The 21618-nt window shown below is 32.3% G+C and overlaps 1 protein-coding gene across 2 annotated transcripts in view; it reads right to left on the bottom strand.

The window, feature by feature from the left end:
• Hecw (Hecw ubiquitin protein ligase) overlaps positions 1–21618 on the bottom strand; it is a 31325-nt gene that overhangs the window by 3948 nt on the left and 5759 nt on the right. The window contains exon 1 of one of the 2 annotated variants that reach the window (XM_036366587.2): positions 7192–7965. The exons of the other annotated variant lie outside the window; for it this stretch is intronic. Within the exon in view, the coding sequence (XP_036222480.1) occupies positions 7192–7232 (41 nt within the window). The 5' untranslated portion in view covers positions 7233–7965. Of the gene's footprint in view, positions 1–7191; positions 7966–21618 lie in introns of those variants that run through there. 2 annotated transcript variants of the gene reach the window in all.

The raw sequence follows: 21618 nt of genomic DNA, 5'->3' as shown, positions 1-21618 counted from the left end.
GCAGTAATCTGTGAATAATGTCGTGAAGATACCCTATTAAATAAAAAAGTTGTCCATTTAAGGACCTGAGTTTGATCGATCAGTTTGTATGACAACTATATCCTATAGTGGTCCGATAGCGGCGGATCCGACAAATGAGTAACTTCCAGAGAAGAAAATTACGTGTACCAAATTTCAGTTTGATATCTCAAAAACAGGGCGACTAGTTCGCGTATATGGTATACAGACAGACGAACATTAATCGACTTAGTTCGTCAGGCAGATCATTTAATGATTTGACGCACCCACACAAAAAGTAGATTAACGAAGGAAATTACATCAACTTTTCTGAAAATCATGCAATCACGAATAGGTCATCGTAATAAAGATATGCTTGTTAAGGATATATGTTTGGCTTTTTGTACGATCCGACTTGAACCATTTAACACTTTGATATAAGCGTTTGATGAGAGCATGGATCTTCAATGCATTCGAGAACCTACAAACTACACCAGACAGTAACCTTTTTGAATACAATTCTGGAATCTGAGAACAACCAGAAAAGTTGAACCTTACGAAAAAACTTCTGTAGACGGATTGAATTGAAGCGTATCGATCTTAATAGGTTTTTTGTAGCACCAAGTTTCAAATAAGTACATCAAGTAAAGTGACCTTAACCCGATCGGAGACTAAAGATCAAATCGATCACGTCGTGATGAAGATTTCAATTTTTTAGGCGTCGCGAAATATAACGTTACCTTTCGTACAAACCAGGTTCCGATTATGCCGACAGTCGATATTATGTATTAGTCGAACGAGAAAGATTAAGATATTACCTGCTATGCAAAATAGTATCTAGTTATTTATAGGCACGACGACTGATCAAGGAGAAGTATTTGCAGGCTACTATTTGATAAAAATTTACCCGAATTAGTCCATAATAACCCGTTTTTATGTTTGTGTAAAATTGGGTCTCACCGTCCGAGTCAAATTTGATTAGATGGTGTAGAAGTCGTCATTTAACGGGATTTCGTAGTATTTAAGCCGATTTCGGAAATAATGAAATCCATAGTCGGAATTCCAGAAATGGATTTTGTTAGACTAAAATAGTTTCTGATGGATCGATTAGTATAAACTTCCAAGTTCACCGCATAGTTCGTATAAAAAATAAATCCCACAATAATTCTGTTACGATGTTTTGGTACTATTTCTCCTACCATTTTTGGCAGCTAGTGGCGACATATGCATGTAATTCACATCCCTGCTAAACACCGCACTTGTTTGTCCAAGTTAACCAAATTAAATTGTATAGATGTATGTATGTACATGTGTATGTATAATATAATAATTAAATTGCCGCACCAACAATATTTTCATTTAGCGCAGCTATAATGGCAGGTGAACGAAAAAATTAATTTGCATTAATTGCCCTTGAACTACAGTAATTGCAACAAATGGATAGGCAAAATTCGACAGTCTACCAAATTAGCAACAACAAACCCAAAAACAAAACAGAGTAAATAAAAAGCTATATTAATTTACGCGAGCTTCAAATTTACACGAAATTATTTAGATTACACACACATGTCTACACACGTACAAACATGTGCGGGTGAAAAAGGTAAACAAATGAGACATTGAAATTTCTAACTCGAGCACAAATATACCGTTCGAATTACACCATCGCATGTAAGGCTGGAAAAAAAGCACACCATCTGCCGGCAGTCCGTCACTCAGCGGTCACGACAAATGCTCAGCCATCAGACACAACTGTGCATGAGCCATCGGTGCGCACACATATCAAATGGCAAGCATACATACAAACATGAATATTCACAAACCATTCGAGTTAGGAGTGGTGCAAATGTCATCATCGCCAGCCCCAAGAGCTGGTGGCACACTCATCCACGCACGCAGCGCACTACTGAAATAACTTCTATTAAACTATTCAACCATACCATACATATCTTTGTCATATTTACAAAAACAAAAATTTCGGAAAAGTTTCATATTGAAAATGTCATGCACATGACTCTTCACCAACGAGTTAATTGCGATCGAAATAAGTCTTAATGAAATAATTGCATTTTAAACTCCGCTCACCGCCACCGCGTCGCTAGCGTCTGAAGAGCGCGAGTATGTGTGTTTTTGGAGAAGTCAATTTTCGTGGTTTTTTTCACTTTCATTTATTTATGTTTTCGTTTTGTTTTCGATTTGCGGTTTTGTTTTGCTATGCTACGAGTCATTTTCGCGTTTGTTTTGAGTCAGTTAATTGAACGCATCAATTATTCTTTCTTAATAAATTGCCGGCGATAAGTGGCGATCAAATGGTCTAGTGATCCAATAGGTTTCAAAATACAAGCGAATTCTTGTTTTAGAAAATTGGTGTTGTAAAAAAATAATAAATATACATATTAACAAGAAAGGAAGGCGTTAGTTCCAATACTAGGCATGATTCATTATAAAAACAAACAAGTAAGGAAGGGCTAAGTTCGGATGTAACCGAACATTTTATACTCTCGCAAAGTCAAATGGTATACTCGTTTGAGATTTCTTTGTGGATTGACTGATATTTTCGGTAGAAGGTCAACTATAGGCACTGGGGTCCACATATTTAGTACTTAGGGGCTTGAACAGTTTTGGTTCGATTTAGAAAATTTTTGGTCACAAGGTGGCATACTTTAAACGTATTATTCACGCAAAGTTTTACGCCGATATAATCATTGTTGCTTGATTTGCATAGTGGAAAGTGAAAGAATCAAGTGGTATTTAAAATGGTGTCATATGGAAAATAGGCGTGGTTGTAATCCGATTTCGCCCATTTTCGCACTATGACATAGAAACATGAAAAGAACGTTATGCACCGAATTTGGTTGAAATCGGTTAAGCAGATCTCAAGATATGGGTTTTCACCTAAAAGTGGGCTGTGCCACGCCCACTGTCTAATTTTGAACGCGGTTCCTATAAAGTCATCTTATACCATCTCAGAGATAAAATTTAATGTCTCTGGCGTGTTTAGTGCTTGATTTATCGCGCTTTTAGTAGTTTTTAACAGTACCGTTATATGGGGAGTGGGCGGAGTTGCCACCCGATTTCAACTATTTTCACACCGTCAATAGAAGTGCTAAAAACATTTGCTTCCAGTGAATTTTGTTATTATAGCATTAGCGGTTTAGGAGATATGCACATTAAACCTATTAGAGGCGGGACCACGCCCACTTTTAAAAAAAAAAATTTTAACTGCAGATGCCCCTCCCTAATGTGATCCTGTGTACCAAATAACAGTCTTGTATCTTATTGCGGAGCTTAGTTATGGCAAGTTATTTGTTTTTGATTAATGGCGTTTTGTGGGCGTGGCAGTGGTCCGATTACGCCCATCTGCAATACCAACCGTCTCACGGTACCATGAAACATGTCTACCAAGTTTCATAAAGATATCTCAATTTTTACTCAAGTTAGAGCTTGCACGGACGGACGGACAGACGGACAGACGGACGGACAGACGGACAGACGGACGGACAGACGGACGGACGGACAGACAGTCACCCGGATTTCAACTCGTCTCTTCATCCTGATCATTTATATATATATAACCCTATATCTAACTCGATTAATTTTAGGTGATACAAACAACCGTTAGGTGAACAAAACTATTATACTCTGTAGCAACAGGTTGCGAGAGTATAAAAATGCATATTGGTAATGAGCCAAATCTGCGCTGATTTTGATTCCAAAAAAAGTAATTAATAAAAGTAATATGTGTGATTAGTTTTATTCAAATTATTATATTCTTCATATCCAAAATATTTACATTACAGTCAAGCACGCTAACCCATATGAGGGATATGGGGCATAAGAAAAAATACTGACCATATTATTATCACCTAATATTATTGTGATATATCAAATACCGGCACATAAATATATACGATACAATGTCCGTTCCCCCTAACAATCGAAGCTTAGCAACCGTAATGGACCCGAACTTTCTCATTAATCTGGTTAAGAATATCAACTCAGCAAAATTCCCCAAAATTATTAAAGAATACAAGAAGCTACAACAATGACAATAAAATCATATAAAGACGGCAATATGTTAGTTCTATGGAGCCTGGGGAAATATATGGAAAGATTTTCCATTTTTGGTTCAAAATCATACTGTACTAAAAGACAAATTCTCATCTACATTTAATTGGAAAAGCTCACAATTGCTCAAATATACCTTTAAAAATTAACCAAATGAGGGTAGAATCTCCCACTTTTAGAAAAAATAGCTCAACATATCAGTGGTACTGCAAGTGATAAGTTTTGACGCAATATGTGGTTCTCTTCAAAAAAAAAAAAAACAACAACGCTCACGACATCCAAATGAAGTTGTACGAATATTATATATAAAGTAGGTATAGCCTCCCATAATTTCTAAATGATTTAGTAAATAGGCTTGGTTTGAGAGATTAACTTATTGTAAAAGTGAGCGTGGCTAGCACATGATATAATGTTTGAGAAAATACGAGTTTATGTAATATTATTTTCCTTGCTCCTAAAAGGTGGCTTTTTAAACATATTTTAGATATTTACCGCTATTCAGTGATGCTGAAATATGCCATTAAGTAGGCGTGTGCCGTTAAGTGGACCTGTTAAATTTGTACTTTTCTTATGATAACATAGATAGGGTATACTAAGTTTGCCACAAAGTTTGTAAAACCCAGAAGGAAATGTCGGAGACCCTATAAAATATATGTATATATAAATGATCAGTGTGGCGAGCTGAGTCGACTTAGCCATATCTATTTGTAAGACCTGCTGATCATTTTTTGGAACCGGGATTATCGGACTAGTACAGCATATAGCTGCCATATAAGATGAGCGATCAAAATAAAATCCCTGTATGGAAAATGTTTTTATTTAACAGGATATTTTCACAAAATTTGGTATAGAATAACCTCAAGGCAACGCTACAATCTTCGCATAAAGCTGCCATACAAATTGAACGATCAAAATTAAGTTGTTGTATAGAAACTTTTTTATTTATTTTTATTAATTTTAAGATGTTTTGTATGATACTGAACCTTAAGCGTACTAAAAATCGAGTATATTTTAAATTTTGTGATTTATAACGGCAAACGCCAAATTCGGGATCGTACTGACATCATCCTTTGTTTGAATACTAAAGAAGGTTTTGACAAATTAACGCTAACAAAAATACAAAATATACTGAATCGTTATTGTTTTCAAAGGAAAAGTTTTACGGAAAAGTTACAATAATCAACACGAATTCAAATAAATAAATTACAATTAAATTTTTCAAATTATTTTTAGTTCTAAATTAGTATTGTCACAGTTATAGTTAATATTTAAACACCTGCACAAGATCATGTAGAGATATAAACCATACCGAAGTACTCATACATACAAACAAACATACAAACCGCAACGGTAGCGGAATTTCAGTGAGCACGAGCCTCACGAGCGTTTGTATGTCTGTTTGTATGCGGGTAACTGATGCCGCTGCTGACTAAGTGACCAGTTATAGTTATAGCTCACTTAATTGGTTTATGAAAATTTTTTGGCCAGCACAAAAACAATAACAAATTAGCGCGCTTTAAGTTTTTCGCCCCTTTGGTGTCTAATTTGATTTGAATTGAAAGTATTTATTATAATTATTTCCGTTTTTTAACTACAAATCTATAATATTGATATTTTTGTTTGTACGTTTGTATATTTCTTTGCCAGGTAGTTTTTATGGCAGTGCTAAACGCAAAAGGCGCAAATTGCATCACATCAAACATAATTTAGAATACTACCTACCAGAATGTTCTGAAGCTGAAGGTCAAGTAAAAGTGTGATCGTTTATAATTTCATATAATTTACTTTATTTTCGATTTTTTTTTTTTTTTGAACGCAGGTGATTTAAGAATTTGCAAACATAGCATATGCATACATACGTACTTGTGTATACATATAAGTCATTTATTACATTTATTTTAATCAAATGCAATTAATTTTAATTTGGGGCTATTCGCAGTTGCTGAAAATTCTATTTAAATTTTTATATTAATAAAAACGTAGGCAATTCTTTAACATTTCTTAAAAATTGTTTAGTTTCTGTAAATGGTAGTAATGTTATAAAATCAATGGAAACGTATTTCGAATTTTTTGAAGATCATCGGATAGAAAAATCGAAGCTCTGTCAACATTAAAAGATATTTGCTCAATGGAAAATAGGCACACAGAGATTAACTAATGACTGATGAATTATTTGAAAAATTAACCATATTATTTCATCAATATAATAAATCATCAAAATAATAAATTTCAAATATAATATTATAATTCAATAAATATTGTAATAGTACTTTAAATAGTACTAACTTGTGCTATTATGTGCCCCTTAATCTAGTGTAATAGCTTAAATAAGGGGATTTTTGAGTATTAACAAAAATCTGTAGCAAATGTTTTAAAGTTTTAAAAATATATTAATACATTTTATATTTTATATTTTTAATATATTTTTCGAGTTGCCGATGCTTTGATTTTTTTCAAAACCACCTATTAGAGTGAAATAAACCAGAACTATTTAATAGGATAAGACAAATAAAGCCAAGAATCGACCAGGCAAAACAGTGGAAATTTAAAAATGTTATTTAAGGCAGTCACATAATTTCAGTTACTAATAAATTGTGCTCCTAAAGAAAATTTCGTGACCATGACGTTTTATAAAATGACCATGACGTTTTATAAAGCTTTAAGAAATCTGGTCAAAGAACGCTGTACGATAATTTAAGACAGCTTAGTATACCCTCCACCAGATCTTAAACATTTGATAAATACGAAAACAGCCGTGATCGTTTCGAATTGGATAATCCTGCAGAACTTATTGTCTCGAAAAATCTGGCACTAGCTGGCATTACTCATATAGCAAAAAAACTGATGTGGAAAGTCTCGGAAGGTCTTAAATTTAAACATATTTTGTATTCGAGCTGCCAACTATAGAAAAGAGATAATTCAAATTTAACATTAAAATTGAAATAATTCGAAGATAAAAATATTATACGAATAACTATATTATATTTATTTAAGCATCAGGTTTTGGATCTGCTACTTTTATAAAAAAGCTTTTAAAATAAATATATACATACATATTTGGTAAGTCAATCTGTCTGTATATATTATATAATAAATACATTAATTATTTTTTTTAATAACACTTACACAGCCCACACAATGTACGCCGCCTTCGAAAGGAATCCCATTTTCAATGTTTTATGCGATGTGAGGAGGGAAAGTACTAAAAAAGTTGATACAGCAGAAATTCCCGGTTCTATTCATATACCGTAGAATATATAGCAGACGGCAACGCACAGCTTCAGCGTTCCAACGAATCCGAGGCAAAAGCAGCAGCAATGCACTTCTTGAACCAGCTTAAGCTTTGATGGACGCTATAGCGACAGGCAGCAATTTACGCGCGATATCACAGTACAACAACAAACAACGAAATAAAAGCGCTTATCGGCGGACAGCCTTCGCTGTTGTTATCACAATGCGCGGTGCTTTTTGGCAGATATTATTAACTTTATGTAAGCAATATTCTTTGCTATTTTTATTAAAGTTATTATTGTTGTTTTTTGTGGTATGAGGCAACTTGCACTTGTACCCTTTTTTTCCACTCTACTAGTTTTTATCACTTTACCACCACTTACAAAACATGTATGTATGTAAATAAATTGTTCGATTTACACTCGTTTCCTAGCGTTAATAAATAAATGGTGCGTAACTATAATTGTTATTAATACTAGGAAAAAATATATGTTTATGCATAAGTAAAACGGGCGACGATAATACATATTCATAACACTATTTCCATATTTATTTTAGATTACGAGGCGAGTAATTACACAGGGTGTTTTTACATCTAAATAGTTTTAATTAGCAGTGTTTTTTTGACTACACACTAAGATAGGGAAGTACATGTGAGTTAAATAAGTTGGTAGGTGCGTTTTGAAAAGCCCGGATAATTTTTATAAATATTTGTTTTTATGCCAAAAAATACGTATTCATACCAAGTTATGAAATAGGAAATATTTTTTTTTGTTTGGGAATGACTACACAATTTTCTAATAATTATATTTCTATGTATATACGTGTATGTATATAATTAATTTCTTAATTTTAAATTTTCGTTTCATTTAATGGTATTAATTACAATAATATTATATTTTAATTTATTTGTTTTTGTTTTTTATTACATTTCATTCGATTTTTTTTAAATTTTATTGAAAAATATGTATTTTTTTTGTAAATGTCAACACAATTTTTTGAGTACTTTTATATATTTATAAAATAATTTTATCAATTATAAATGTTTGTTTTATTTAAAAAGTTTTATATTTTAATTTATTTAGATTTTATTTGATTTAATTGTAGTTTACTTTTCTTTATATATTTTTTTATTTTATTTTATTTTCTTTATATTTAATTTCATTTTGTTTATTTTATTTTTACTGTGTTTTATTATTATATATTTTTTTTATTTTATCTTAGTTTATAATTTTTTTTTTAATTATATTATTTTCTAATTTAATTATTTAGTTGTTTCTTTGTAAATGATAACACAATTTTTTTAAAAGCTTTATAAATTAAAAAAATATATATTTTTTAGTCATAATTGTTTGTTTCATTTAAGAATGTTTTATACTTTAATTAACAATTTTTTTTTTCATTTCACTGTAATTTATTTTATTTTTATTTTTATTTATTAACATTTTATTTTATATTGCACATAACATCACATTTTTAGTAGCTTATATTATATATAAAATTAATTTTATTAAATATAAAATTTTTCATATTTAATTTTTTTTTTTCTTAATATTTTATTTTATTATTTATTATTATTTTATTTCTTTTGCATAATTTTGCTAAAATCCCTCAAAGCGTATTACTGAACTTGTTAAGTCGCACGTCACTTCGCCACTGGCGTTTTACATATCAATAAGAGTCTAAACAAATGTCAACTATGGTCACAAAAACATATGTACTCGTACACATACTTAGTTACAGCTACATTGTAGCTTACTGGCTTATTACACGCTTTGGTCGGCTCTTATCAGAAGTTCAATTAACTTTTCAGCCTTCAGCTTTACAAAACACTCATATAGCCAATCAGAAAATGTAAAAAAATTAAGAAATATCAAATGAAAATAAATACATATGTGTATGTACATACGTTATATGTATATCTCACAATAGCTGATAAGATTTCCATAAAACAAAAAACTCCTTCCTGTGGATATCGCATTTTGCTGTTTTAAAACCAACAATCAATAATAATATTTATTCAAACAATTCAATTATCGGCGAACTTGATATGCGTTTGCACGCACTTTTGTACATATATAAATATATATGGACTTATTTATTGATTTTATATCTATAAAGGTAACTAGTGGTAGAGTTTTTCACTTTTTTTTTTCTTCCTCTTCCATAAAAAAACATTTGTTTATGGAAAACTAAGACCACTTCCTCTGTGACCAGTTTGTTTAACACCTTTCAATAATAATATTAAATATAGAAATAACTATAATACACTCCTGAACATAAAATTAGCATTAGGGAGGGTATGCGTTCCACCTTTGGGTATTAATTGACTTCTACTCCCTGCCTTTTTTTTACGATTTACGTACGCTTGGAACCCTTTGCCAAATTTTTGACACTGGAGGGAAAGTAATCTAACGCTGACAGACTCAACTTGGAATTGAACGAAAACGAAAAACTATTGAGTACACACGACACTCGAGTCCACGTAATCAGAAGGAAATACGGACTTATATTCAGAAGACCTAGCACCAAAAGGTGACAAGGTTATTAATTGTTGGAAATGTAACAATTAAATTAATTCATGAAGATCACTAGGCAACTATACCCTAATTAACTGATTTTTCGTTTGGATTTTAAATAAATTAGATAAACGAATGTATTATAGAAGCATCTTTTTTATCAATAATTTTAAGATCAAATACATACATATTATACAATATATGACACATCAATTTTGGAGCTCATTAAGGCAATTTTCACATAAACAATTAGAGTTGTGTAATTTGTTTTTCAAAACTAATATAATTACAAATTTTAAATTTATACTCGTATAATGGTCCATGGTCAAGTGTTTTCTATTTAAGTGAGGTTAATGTTGATATGCTATTTTTTTTTTTTCAAATGTACTATGATTGAGTTCAAATTTCATCACTTCAAAAAATGTTTTAAAAAATTATTAATTACTATATTTGAATACAAACATCACAATTTAGAAACTCAGATTACATCAGTTTTATTATCGTAATTTGACACACATAGACTCCACAGACTCTACGCTTGTTTGTCACACATAAAACGGAGCACTTGAGGCACTCAATTAAAAGCGAAATATGCGTGATCACTACATTGAAACACTTAAACATTGTATAAAGTAAATATTTATAAATTTACACTTTTTATTTAGTAATGCTTTGATATTTTGAGACATTTGTTTATAATGAAATGGAGTTGCCAAAGGGTGAAAATTTATTTGTAAGTTTTGAAAAATATTGACAAACACTTCTATTTATGTACCTATTTAGAAATATTTTAAATATATTTTTCGAAACTTTTGGAGTTGATTTTGAATTCACTATGATTTCCTCAGTGCGAATAATGCACATATATATGATTTTATATATAGACAGAAATAAAGAATTCGGAAAATTTCGTTGTACCGAGTTTTAAGAATCTTCAAGGTAAAGAAAAAAACGTTTCTAAGCGGTTCACGCGGACTTGCTCTGTTGACATTAAAAAAAGACAATAGGTATCTCAAAATATGAGAATACATACATATTTGGATAACGAATTTAGGCTAAAAATATGCAAAACTATATTTATTAAATTTAAATATTATATACCTAAATATTCGTTCATAAAAATGTCATTTTACAAAAATAAAATTAAATTAAATTTGTATATATTTTATCGTAAAACAGTCTTTTAACATCAAAAAAATAAAAAAGGGTGAAATCTAAATTTTCATTTTCATTTCTAAGAATTTTGTAATTATCTATTTTTTATATTTTTAGCCTTGAACTGGACCAGAAAAAGCGGCCTGAACTTAGCGCAAGTGAACAAACGCACTTCGCAAGCAATCGAATGTCCTTAAATTCGAACTGTTGGCTAACGTTTGATGCCCGAGGCCCTTTCATCCCGACACAAAACAAGTATAAGAAAGGATATTATAACTACGATTGCTAGTTTCTTTTAGTATTACTGTCTATTTATATTAAGGAGTTTCCAATAAACATATGTACATTTATCGAATGTACATTGTACATACATACAAGTATATTATGTATATATGAGAATATTCTCCGAAAATATAAAGTTGATTCTGAATTTTTTTTCGATAAAATTAATTATTAATTATTATAGTATAATCGGCTCACAAAATTTCAAACTCGTTTTTCTCGAAACATTGTTTTCGAAATTGGTAAGAAAAGTTCCACGAAACAGCTGAACCGATTGACTTGAAATTTTCACACCAACTACTTAGATTTGCCATGGTAATAATCGAAAGAATAACATTTTTGGTAATAATTTGATTTTTTAAGCTTTTGGAATGTAAATTTTTTCACAAAAAATTACTTTTTTTAAGAAGCCACCATTTTGACAAAAATCAAAATTTCGATTAATTCCTCGATCATTACCTGAATGCATTTATGAAATACTTCTTTTATTTGGTTTTTGGATTTGCAATAATTTTAGGCAGAAAAAAATCTACCTCACGGCGACATTTCAACACAACAAATATATAATAAAAAAAATATTTACTCGCCACATATTCTTTCAAAAATATTTGCCAATTTATTTTAGTTCTTATTGACAAAAATTTACACTTGTACACACAACGAAACAAACGTTAAACAGTTTTTTTAATTGTAATCAAAAAAAATTATTAATTATTTGTTTTCAACATTGCTGTTTGGAGTATCCATATGATTTTCACTTTTTTCACAATGCGACGCAACAGTAACAAAACAATACCGCCGTCGAGGTCTCAAGAATTCTAAACGTACTAGAACAGTGCGCAGCGAACGTTATCTGGCGAACTGTTAGTTGGGAGTGTGCGCGCGCGAATCCAATTCAAATTTAAAATCAGCAGGCGGTAGAACTCAGCCGGCGATCGATATATAAGCCAAGCGTGTGCTTGTAAATACATATGTGTATATATATGTGCGCTTGCACTCTGCTATAGCGTGTGGCATTTGCTGCTGCACACTCGCCCATGCCCATGCCCATGCCCATACCCATGCCCATGCACAAGCCACTATGAAATGCCGCTTGTCGGCAAGCGTGGTGGAGCATATGCGCCTCCCAAACTCAAGCACCCATACAAGCACGACTATTTTACGAATGCCAAACTATACAAATAACGCTCGTAAATAAGCAAATAAATAAATGTGAAAAATAAAAGTGGTGAATGAGTGCTACTGTACGCGCGTCGTTGGTGATAATCGCCAGTTAGAAAGGCTTATTATTTAATTGCTTTAGTGCGGCAAGTAGCCACAGCTATTTTCATAGCCGAAATGAGCTAATAAGCCAAACAAAATCAAGCGAAAACATACGCTTGACATCTTGGCATAGTCATATTGAGCACACACACACACACACATAAACATGTATATATTGTGTCAAAGTGTTCCTCAGCCCATCTGCAAATTAATAACAATACACGGCTTGTGTTCAGGCTCAAGGCACAAGTGCATGCATACTCACGGATATACATATGTACATACACACATACAAACAAAAACACTTACATATACATACATACATATGTATAGACAGTATGAGCAATTCTAAAAACGCTCGATACACCAAAAATTCTGAGTCATTTCTTCAACACTTAGTTTCCATATGGAAGTATTATATGTGCACACCAAAAGTGTGTACATATGTATGTACGTGTGTTCGTAAATTATAAGTATTGTAGCAATAATGGTATAGCAATAATGGTACATGCATCAATTGTGATTAGAGTTTTTTGCAGCAGTCATTGATGCAGCAAACAGTCATACAAGTATAATATTATAATTATTCAGCAATTAATTTTATTAAAAACATAAGTAAACAAATAAAAAACATAAATCTATATGTAATTACAGAAGAATATACTGACATATGATTACAGCGATTTGCAAATACTTTTTTGGTAGCATCAATATGCTACGCAAGCCAAAATGAAATTACAGTTAGTATATAGATTCTAAAAAAAACGTAAACATCGCCTGCATCGAAGCTGTAATACGCTTAATCGGTATATTTCTTGTAGAAACTATAACTAGTCAACGGTTTGCGTCCAACGGAAGACAATTTGTTAGTTCAAGAAAGCCAAGTTGTTTGATATAAACAACCTTTAAGTCGAATTAAGGGCTCTCGAACAAAAAACGGTCTATTTTCAATATTTTTTTTTAATATAAAAAATGAAATATTTTATTTAAGCTTTTTATTATTCCAAAGATACAAACATACATATGTTATTTAAAAAAAAATTTTGTGAAATTTTCAAAAGAAAATATTGAAAAGTCAGCCATTATCATAAATGACCTTATTTCCAGCAGGTCCTCAGAAAAAAGGTGCCTCCGCGTTGACAGCAGAACTTCTTACAAGATCATTTGAAGTAAAAAGAAGTATATGTTTTAATTAAGACCAAAAACTAGGTATTGGACGAAGGAAAAAAACAAAAATTGAAAATTGTATTTTTGCCAGAGGTTATTACAAAAAAATTTAAACTTTGGTGAACATTTTTAGATGTTTATTTTTTTAATAGTTGCAATGTAAAAAATCCTTCGACCTTTAGATTATAGCTTGAAGACCTGTATTAAATTTCACTATGATCGGTTGAATAGTTCGCGAGAAATCTTGACAAGCGACTTTGAAAACACCGTTTTGAGAAAAATGCGTTTAAAGTTTTAAACTACTACATATATAGCTGATCTCAAGCGCGCAACTTTTTAAGGCTGTATCTCCAAAACTATTACTCAGATCAACTTCAGCATTTAGGACAATATTCGAGAGATGTTATAAAATTTAATAAAACAATAAAAGGCGATTTTTTGAAGCCGAGAAGCCAAGTAACTCCTTAGAATTACCTAAGGAGAAAAAAAGATATTTTAAACAGATCTTTATCTTGATTTTGATCAACTTGCATATGAAGATATCTTGTCAAGTAAAAAAGTTTTCCATTTAAGGACTTGATTGTGATCGTTTAGATTATATGGCAGCTATATCCTATAGTGGTCCGATATAGGCGGTGCCGAAAAATGCATATCTATCTTGTAGATAGAAAGATGTGTGCAAAATTGATCAGCGATATTTCAAAAAGACGGACGTAGAGATCGACTGGCTGACAGACAGACGAACATGGCTACATCGACTCCGCTTGGCACGCTCATCACTTATATATTATATTATACAAGTATATAAGTACTTTATTGGGCCTGCGATGTTTCCGTATGTACATCTATATTTCGGTTCCTTACCTTGAAATGATAATTTGAGTAAAAATTTAGTTACGTACTTATATCTTTATGATACGGGATACACGTATTTTTGACATTTCGAGAAGTTCACCCAACCCTCGACTTTATTTGGAATACTCACGGCATATGTGTGGCATTATCTAATGAACGAGCTCTGAAGTAATGTAATATCTATATATGTACATATATCTATTCTAAAAACATTTCCTTTAATTTAAAGTATTTCTAGAAGTATATATTTGTTTTTGCTTTAAAATTTATGTATGAATATCAATATATTTTATGAACAAAGCTTAACATAGCCACAGTGACCTACTACAAATACATGTGTACCTAAATATTTACTTATATCCAACTGTACATTTGTTAGCGGATATACAGTGACGGTCATGAAAATATGAATGGAAAAGAACGGGCAAAGAAAAGTTTAAAATCTAGCAAAAATTTTAACAGTATTTTTTTAAACGGAAAAAATCTTCAAAACTTTTTTGTTAACAAAAGAAATTTGTGCATCATCGGCAATCCGTAACTACTGTCTTGATTACTTTTTGACAGTAAAACAAATAACTACGAAATTTAATCTTAGACTAAATGTTTCAAGTTATACGTTCATATACAGGTTTAAAAGGAGTCACTAACAGTAATAATGAAATATGTACCTTTAAACTTAATACAAAAACTATGCGAACCATCTTCAGTTTTATGCCCAACACTGTACTTCTCTTAAGCACATACCTACACACAATGTATAATCTGTATCAAATTTTTACGACGAATATTTGACACAACAGTTATTTACATAAGCCGCATCTCATATCACACACACACCCTTTAAAAGTTGGCAAATAAAAAACAATTAACTATTCATAACAGTAGATCCACCTATAATTTGCAGTGAACAATATGAATGTATTTACTTACTGTATATACGAGGTTTGTTCAAAAAGTCTCGCAAATTTTTTATTTCTCAAGAAAGTGTTTATTTATTCATGAATATTTTTTTTTTGTTCCCAAAACTTAAGAAGCCCATGAAAGGACGACGCTACGCTACGATTGAGAAGATAAAAACTGCATCGATGGAGGAACTGAACAAGATCACAAAAAATTACGTTTTTAAGTGCTTTAAGGATTGGAAAAAACGCTATATTACAAGTAAGTGCAGCGTACATATTTTGATTAGTGACATATTTCTTAGAGAGACACGCGCAAGTGAACATAAATAGGTGCTTAGGATGGAGGTATATTCATTAACTTTGGGTATACTTATATTTAAATAAAAAACTGCATAAGTTTCTAGTGTCGAGTTGATGTATTAGAAAATGCTTGTAGTGAGTCATACTTTCCTTTCCTAGCAGACAGAGTATATGTTAGGTCTGTCTTATGCCGAGCATAATAATTGTTGAATATGAATAATAATAATTAAATTGGTTTTAAGTGATATGCGCATCACTTTTATTTTTCATGCTAGATGATAGTATATATTATATATACATAAATACATACAAACGATTATATAATCCGTAAAAAATAAAAACGTTAACGCAGTTGCATTTGCTTCACACCTGTTGACAGACAATTAATTTCGTATTCAAAACACTTCCTACCTCTTTTATATTTATATTGCGAATTTCATTTATCCGTTAAATATGGCGAAAAGTCAAGTGTTTTTTATAGATATATTATATTTAGATAAAGCTTCGATTTTTATGAATTACTTAGCAGGTGCCCACTGAGATAGTCGTAGCAGGCATCCCCCTACCACATCGCCTGCGAGAGCCATTATAACTATCTTGCAACTTTCATTTTTTCATATCATTTTTGAAGTTTTTCCATTTGACTTTTGCTGGAAAATAGACCTCAATCTCCTCGGCGTTTACCTCTTTAAGGCCCTGGGTTCAGATCGATAGAAATCGGTGGATATAAAAGCAATCCGAAGTTAAATTTTCTCTAACACATGTGTTCTTCAACTCAAGAACCTGCTCATTTGTTGAAACCGCCAACATCGGACCACTATGGCATAAACTTGTCATACAAAGCAAACGTTTAAAATCATGTTCTTGTATGGAAAAGTTCTTTATTTGACAAGTTATCTTTCCGAATTTCATCATAGATTATTGTACAAAGCAAGGCTATAAACTCCGAACAAATTGTTCGAACGGACCACTATGCCATACAAACTGAACGATCAAGCTGAGGTCCTTGTATCGCAACCTTTTTATTTGTGTATGATATTATAGCTTCGGTCCAAGCGAAGTTAATGTTTTTTCTTGTTTTTTAAATATGTATTATTGCCGAACAGCTGTGAATATTTTTCAAGGTTAAGTCATACTACAAAACATATCGTTTCAATTCTAGTGGCACACTCTCTTTTGCACCAGCTTATTATATGTTATATCGACTTCTAACCCTAAACCACAATTTACACTCCAATATATGTATGTACATAAGTACACGGCTATAGATAAAATAAAAAATATATTGACGGCATGACAATTTCTTTTAAACTCATTTTTGATTACGCCAACTTCATCGATCAATTTAGATGCTTACAGGCTGCAGCTAGATGCGCCAGTACACAGGTAGTAGATGTGTAATCAAATTAGTAGTTATCATTTGAGAGATGAATAATCGCAAATATGCATTCATTATTTCATAATTTTAAGCAACAATATTATATCGAACGAGCAAAGGACTGATAATTGACGGTTGTTGTGTTTATTAGCTCACCGAGGATGGCGAGAATTAAAGCGAAATTAAGCATGTACATATTTACATATTTATACCTACATGTAAATAAGTACGTGTATTTCAAACAAAATGCTGTTTTGCATATGTACATAGTTGTTTTGATAACGGCATTCATGAATGATAATTATCCAGTAACCGCTAACACGCCCCCATACGCTTGTACAGGTATGTTGGTAAGGAACATACAAGTATATGTATATATGTTTATAACTGCAAGTCAAGAAATTAAATCAAATTATATTTTATACATGCGCACACACGTACATGAATATTTGTATTGGTATGTTCACATGTACGTTTTGTAGTTGCAGTTCAATAACCGACAGCAATTACAACAATTAAGAACGAATTAGTGAAATTGCAAAAACACCATAAAATAACCTAAAAAATTAAGCTGCAGCACTACAAGTAGTAGACATGTGATACATAGACGTCACTTTATATCTTCGCAATATAAAATACCTTTTCAATATATATCTTCACAATATATTTCTATTTTTAATGTCGATATGCTAATTGTTTTATAACGGCTAAGAGCGTGTATTAAGAAATCAATCAGTTAATGCGACGTTGTCAACCTATAACACAATCACAAATTTCTTCAAACTGATATTATTACAAATATATATTGCCGTTGACTGACAGCATCTGAATACTGGCTGTAACTGTAGGTAAAATGATGCAGAGCTTCTTAATTGGTATCAAGCAATCAGCTCATAGGTGCCACCCAGAACCACCGCCCCTGAAATATTCATTTTGAAATTATTGTTTAAACAAGCGATTTGTGACTTAATTATAACGACAGCCCTTTTACAACTATTTACGAAGGTGAATCAGGGTCCAGGTAAATTTCATGCAAATTTATTCACTGATTCACTTTTTTCTAAACTCAATCGCAATTTACATAGCAAATTCAAATGAAACTGCGCTTGAAGAGGAGGTAGGTAGGTAGGTAGAGTGGCTTTCTAACGACGCACCTAGGCCTATAGGTGGCCCATTGTGATACCACCGGGACTAATGTTCCCTCACTCTATCGTCTCCTCTCTGAACCAACCTGTGCTCCTGATGAAGTTCATCAGTACAAGTAATTTTATATTAGCAACTTCTGATACGTCGTCAAGGAATCCACGACCGATAGTTGCGATTCTTTTCCTGTATAGAGCTTTACATTCGCATAGAAGATGCTTTACAGTCAGCTCTTCTTCTACTTCTTGACAGCTTCTACAATCGTTGTATGGTACACCTAGCCTACTGGCATGTCTACCAATTAGACAGTGACCCATTAGTACTCCTATCAGAGTTCTTATATCATTCCTTTTAAATTTTAATAGTCGGTTTGTGCGACTCACGCTCCATTCTTGCCACGTTAGACTGCTGGTTAAGCAGGTTATTGATTGTATGCACCGAGACTCTGCTATATTTATAGCATCTTCGCTGATTAAGTGTTTGCAAGTTGCCAGAGTTATAAAAATACCCTCTTTTTCAGGGGTTAGTTGAAGAGGATAGATCAGATAAACTTACTTACTTAACTTACATACAATATACTAATTCAAACTGAGTCAGAGTCATCCAGCGCATTCTCTATATTCCCAAAATTACACATTGGTTGAAAAGTTTCGGCGCTTGAAAGGAAAAAGTACAGTTTTTGGTACGAAATATATTTTTTTATTCAAGAGAATCTCCCTTAACTTCAATACACTCATTCCAATGATCGTCCAATAATTTTATGCCACCCCTATAATGACATTCCGGCACCGCTGCAAAATATCCGCCTACAGCTTTAATAGCTCATTCATTCGACGAAAAACGCTTTCCACAAACGGAATTTTTTCAGGTTTCTGAAGAGGTCGTAGTCGTTGGGAGCCAAATCTGGTGAACACGATGCATGTTCAAGTAGTTCTTACTTTAATTCCTTGAATTTTGTTAGTTTTAAAACACCTTTGTGAGCAGGTGCATTGTTTTGATGAAAAATAATTTTTTTGTGCTGCAAACCAGGTCTTTTCTCACGAATTTTTTCATCCAACTGATTTAAAAGGCTGCAATAATATTCAGTGCTGATTTCAGAGTCTTTCTGCAGATAATCAATGAACAAAATTCCTTTTGTATCCCAAAAAACTGATGCCACAACCTTCTTTGCTGATCGTTGTGACTTCACCTGCTTTGGAGCTGAGCAACCAGCTTCAGTCCACTGTAAACATTCTTTTTTCAATTTTGGATCGTGTTGGTAGAGCCATAGTTAAAAAACGACGCAAGAAATCGGTTTTATTCTACTTAAAACGCTCAAAATTATGCTGAGAAATTTGTTTTCGATCCAGTTTTTGTTGAATTGTTAACGTGTGCGGTACTAACTTTCCAAACAGCTTTTTTCATATGTAATTCTCCATGTAAAATATGAGGTACTCGTTCGTCTGAGATGCCTATAACATTAGCAATTTCACGCTTAGTCAAACTTGGATCTTCACTAACAAGATTATGAACTTGCTCAATGATTTCTGGTGTGGTGTGAAGAAAGATTCTTATAAAATTCATTAGCCAATCGGTGGTAGCTTAAAACTTGTAAGACCATCCATTTGCAGATCAAATCTAGGCACATAGCATAAATAGACGGGGGCAACTTAATAATTAAGATATAAGACACTTTTCACGACCGAAATCTCAGATATCCTTCGCTCGCATCGCAACGTTATTGCTTCTTGGTTTGGTTTCCAGAGAAGTTATATTTAATAATTAAATATTAATAATTTAACGGCTCTGTTAATAAACAAATTGTCCTCAAATCTGAGGATTGAAAATCCATACGTAATCATCATCAGGGAAATAAAGAACCCACAAAGAATAAATAAAAAAAATTTGAAAATCTGCATAGATTTTTCTTTGAAATTGCTGCTTAAAACGCGCACAATGTCACGTGCTACGGAGACTCGGTGGAAATATGATATGGATTTGGACGATCTTTATTATAAGCATATGGTTTGTCATATCGTAATTTATATTTTATATAACAAACTCTAGGCGCTATTTGACACCGTCATTGTTTTGATGGTAAATAGAGAAAACAATATATTTAAAGTAAATATCCAGATCGGTAAGTTCTTCAAAAATTACTGAATCGGACTAGGAAGCCAGCAGGGACGGATTGATAAACCGATAATATACCAAATATTGATTTTATATTAAAATTTGTTTATTAAAATACCACACTGTATCAGTAATACTCTACACATTTCCAAATCTTATGTGGTAAATAGTCTGAGTACAAGACCGTTAACAAACTGACAATTAGTAAAGAGTGCTTTTGAGTGCAATAGTCGTACTCGTTAAGTACTTTTAGGGTTTTGAATAGAACATTAGCTCTACTATTTATCATATATTGGCTTGACTTATATAGACGACCGAGTACTTTTTAAATCAACAGCGTTTATTAACAATTTAAAACCGAATAATTTCAGTTTAGGATTTTATTTGATAAGACTTTATTGGTCTCAACAAGGAATCAGCCAAATTGTTGTGCTTTAACGGTAGAATCGACGGGCCCCTGACAGTGAGGTTTCCTCAAACGGAAAACACCCGGATCCAGTGAAACAATAACAACAACGAAACGCTTATGATATTTGCAAAATTTTCCCATCACCGTAGTAACTAAATCTCGCCGCTGTTGCATTCATTACCGCTGTTGCATGCCTAATTGATCAATAAAATGCGTTATAAAAATGTAATACAGAGTTACATACTTTTTGCGCCTTAAAATAAAGCTATTATTGAAAGTGCATTGACCTAGCTGAGAACAATTTATATTGCAGCTCCTATAAACACAAGTACATATACAAATGTATATGTGTAATTGGCTAATGAGTGCAATAATAATCGAAAGTATTGCAATTGCAAATATTAGTTGCAATAACTAACAATATTTGGCATTTAGTGGAAATTTTTACTCAACCTTGTTAGGCGAAGAGACAACCTTGCCACTTAAGTTTAGCCATAACACACTTAAAGCGAAATCATTCATGCAGGAACAATACTTAATTAATGGCGGCTCTTTGTGTTGCACTCACGTCCACGTCACGCCAAAGCTGCGCTGCAGAGTAGTACGCACGGCATGAGTACAAGCGCGCTTTGATCTTGAACGTTTGCAAAAATCGGAAAGCTATGTTAATTATGACGAACAGGAAGTTCAAGCAGTTAAAGCTTGTAGCCCTGTTTTGTGGTAAGAATTTGTTGTTCTATTAAAGCAGTTAAACAAATTAATTGAGCGCGAAAAATGAAATGCTTGTACTTGGAGGCATTCGAGTAAAAAGCTGACAGCATCTTGTAATTGATTTAG

This window comes from Bactrocera oleae, chromosome 5, assembly GCF_042242935.1.
Source record: "Bactrocera oleae isolate idBacOlea1 chromosome 5, idBacOlea1, whole genome shotgun sequence".
NCBI classification, from domain to species: Eukaryota; Metazoa; Arthropoda; class Insecta; order Diptera; family Tephritidae; genus Bactrocera; species Bactrocera oleae.
The sequence above is the reverse complement of the archived record's forward strand: the minus strand, read 5'-3'. Positions and strand labels throughout refer to the sequence as shown.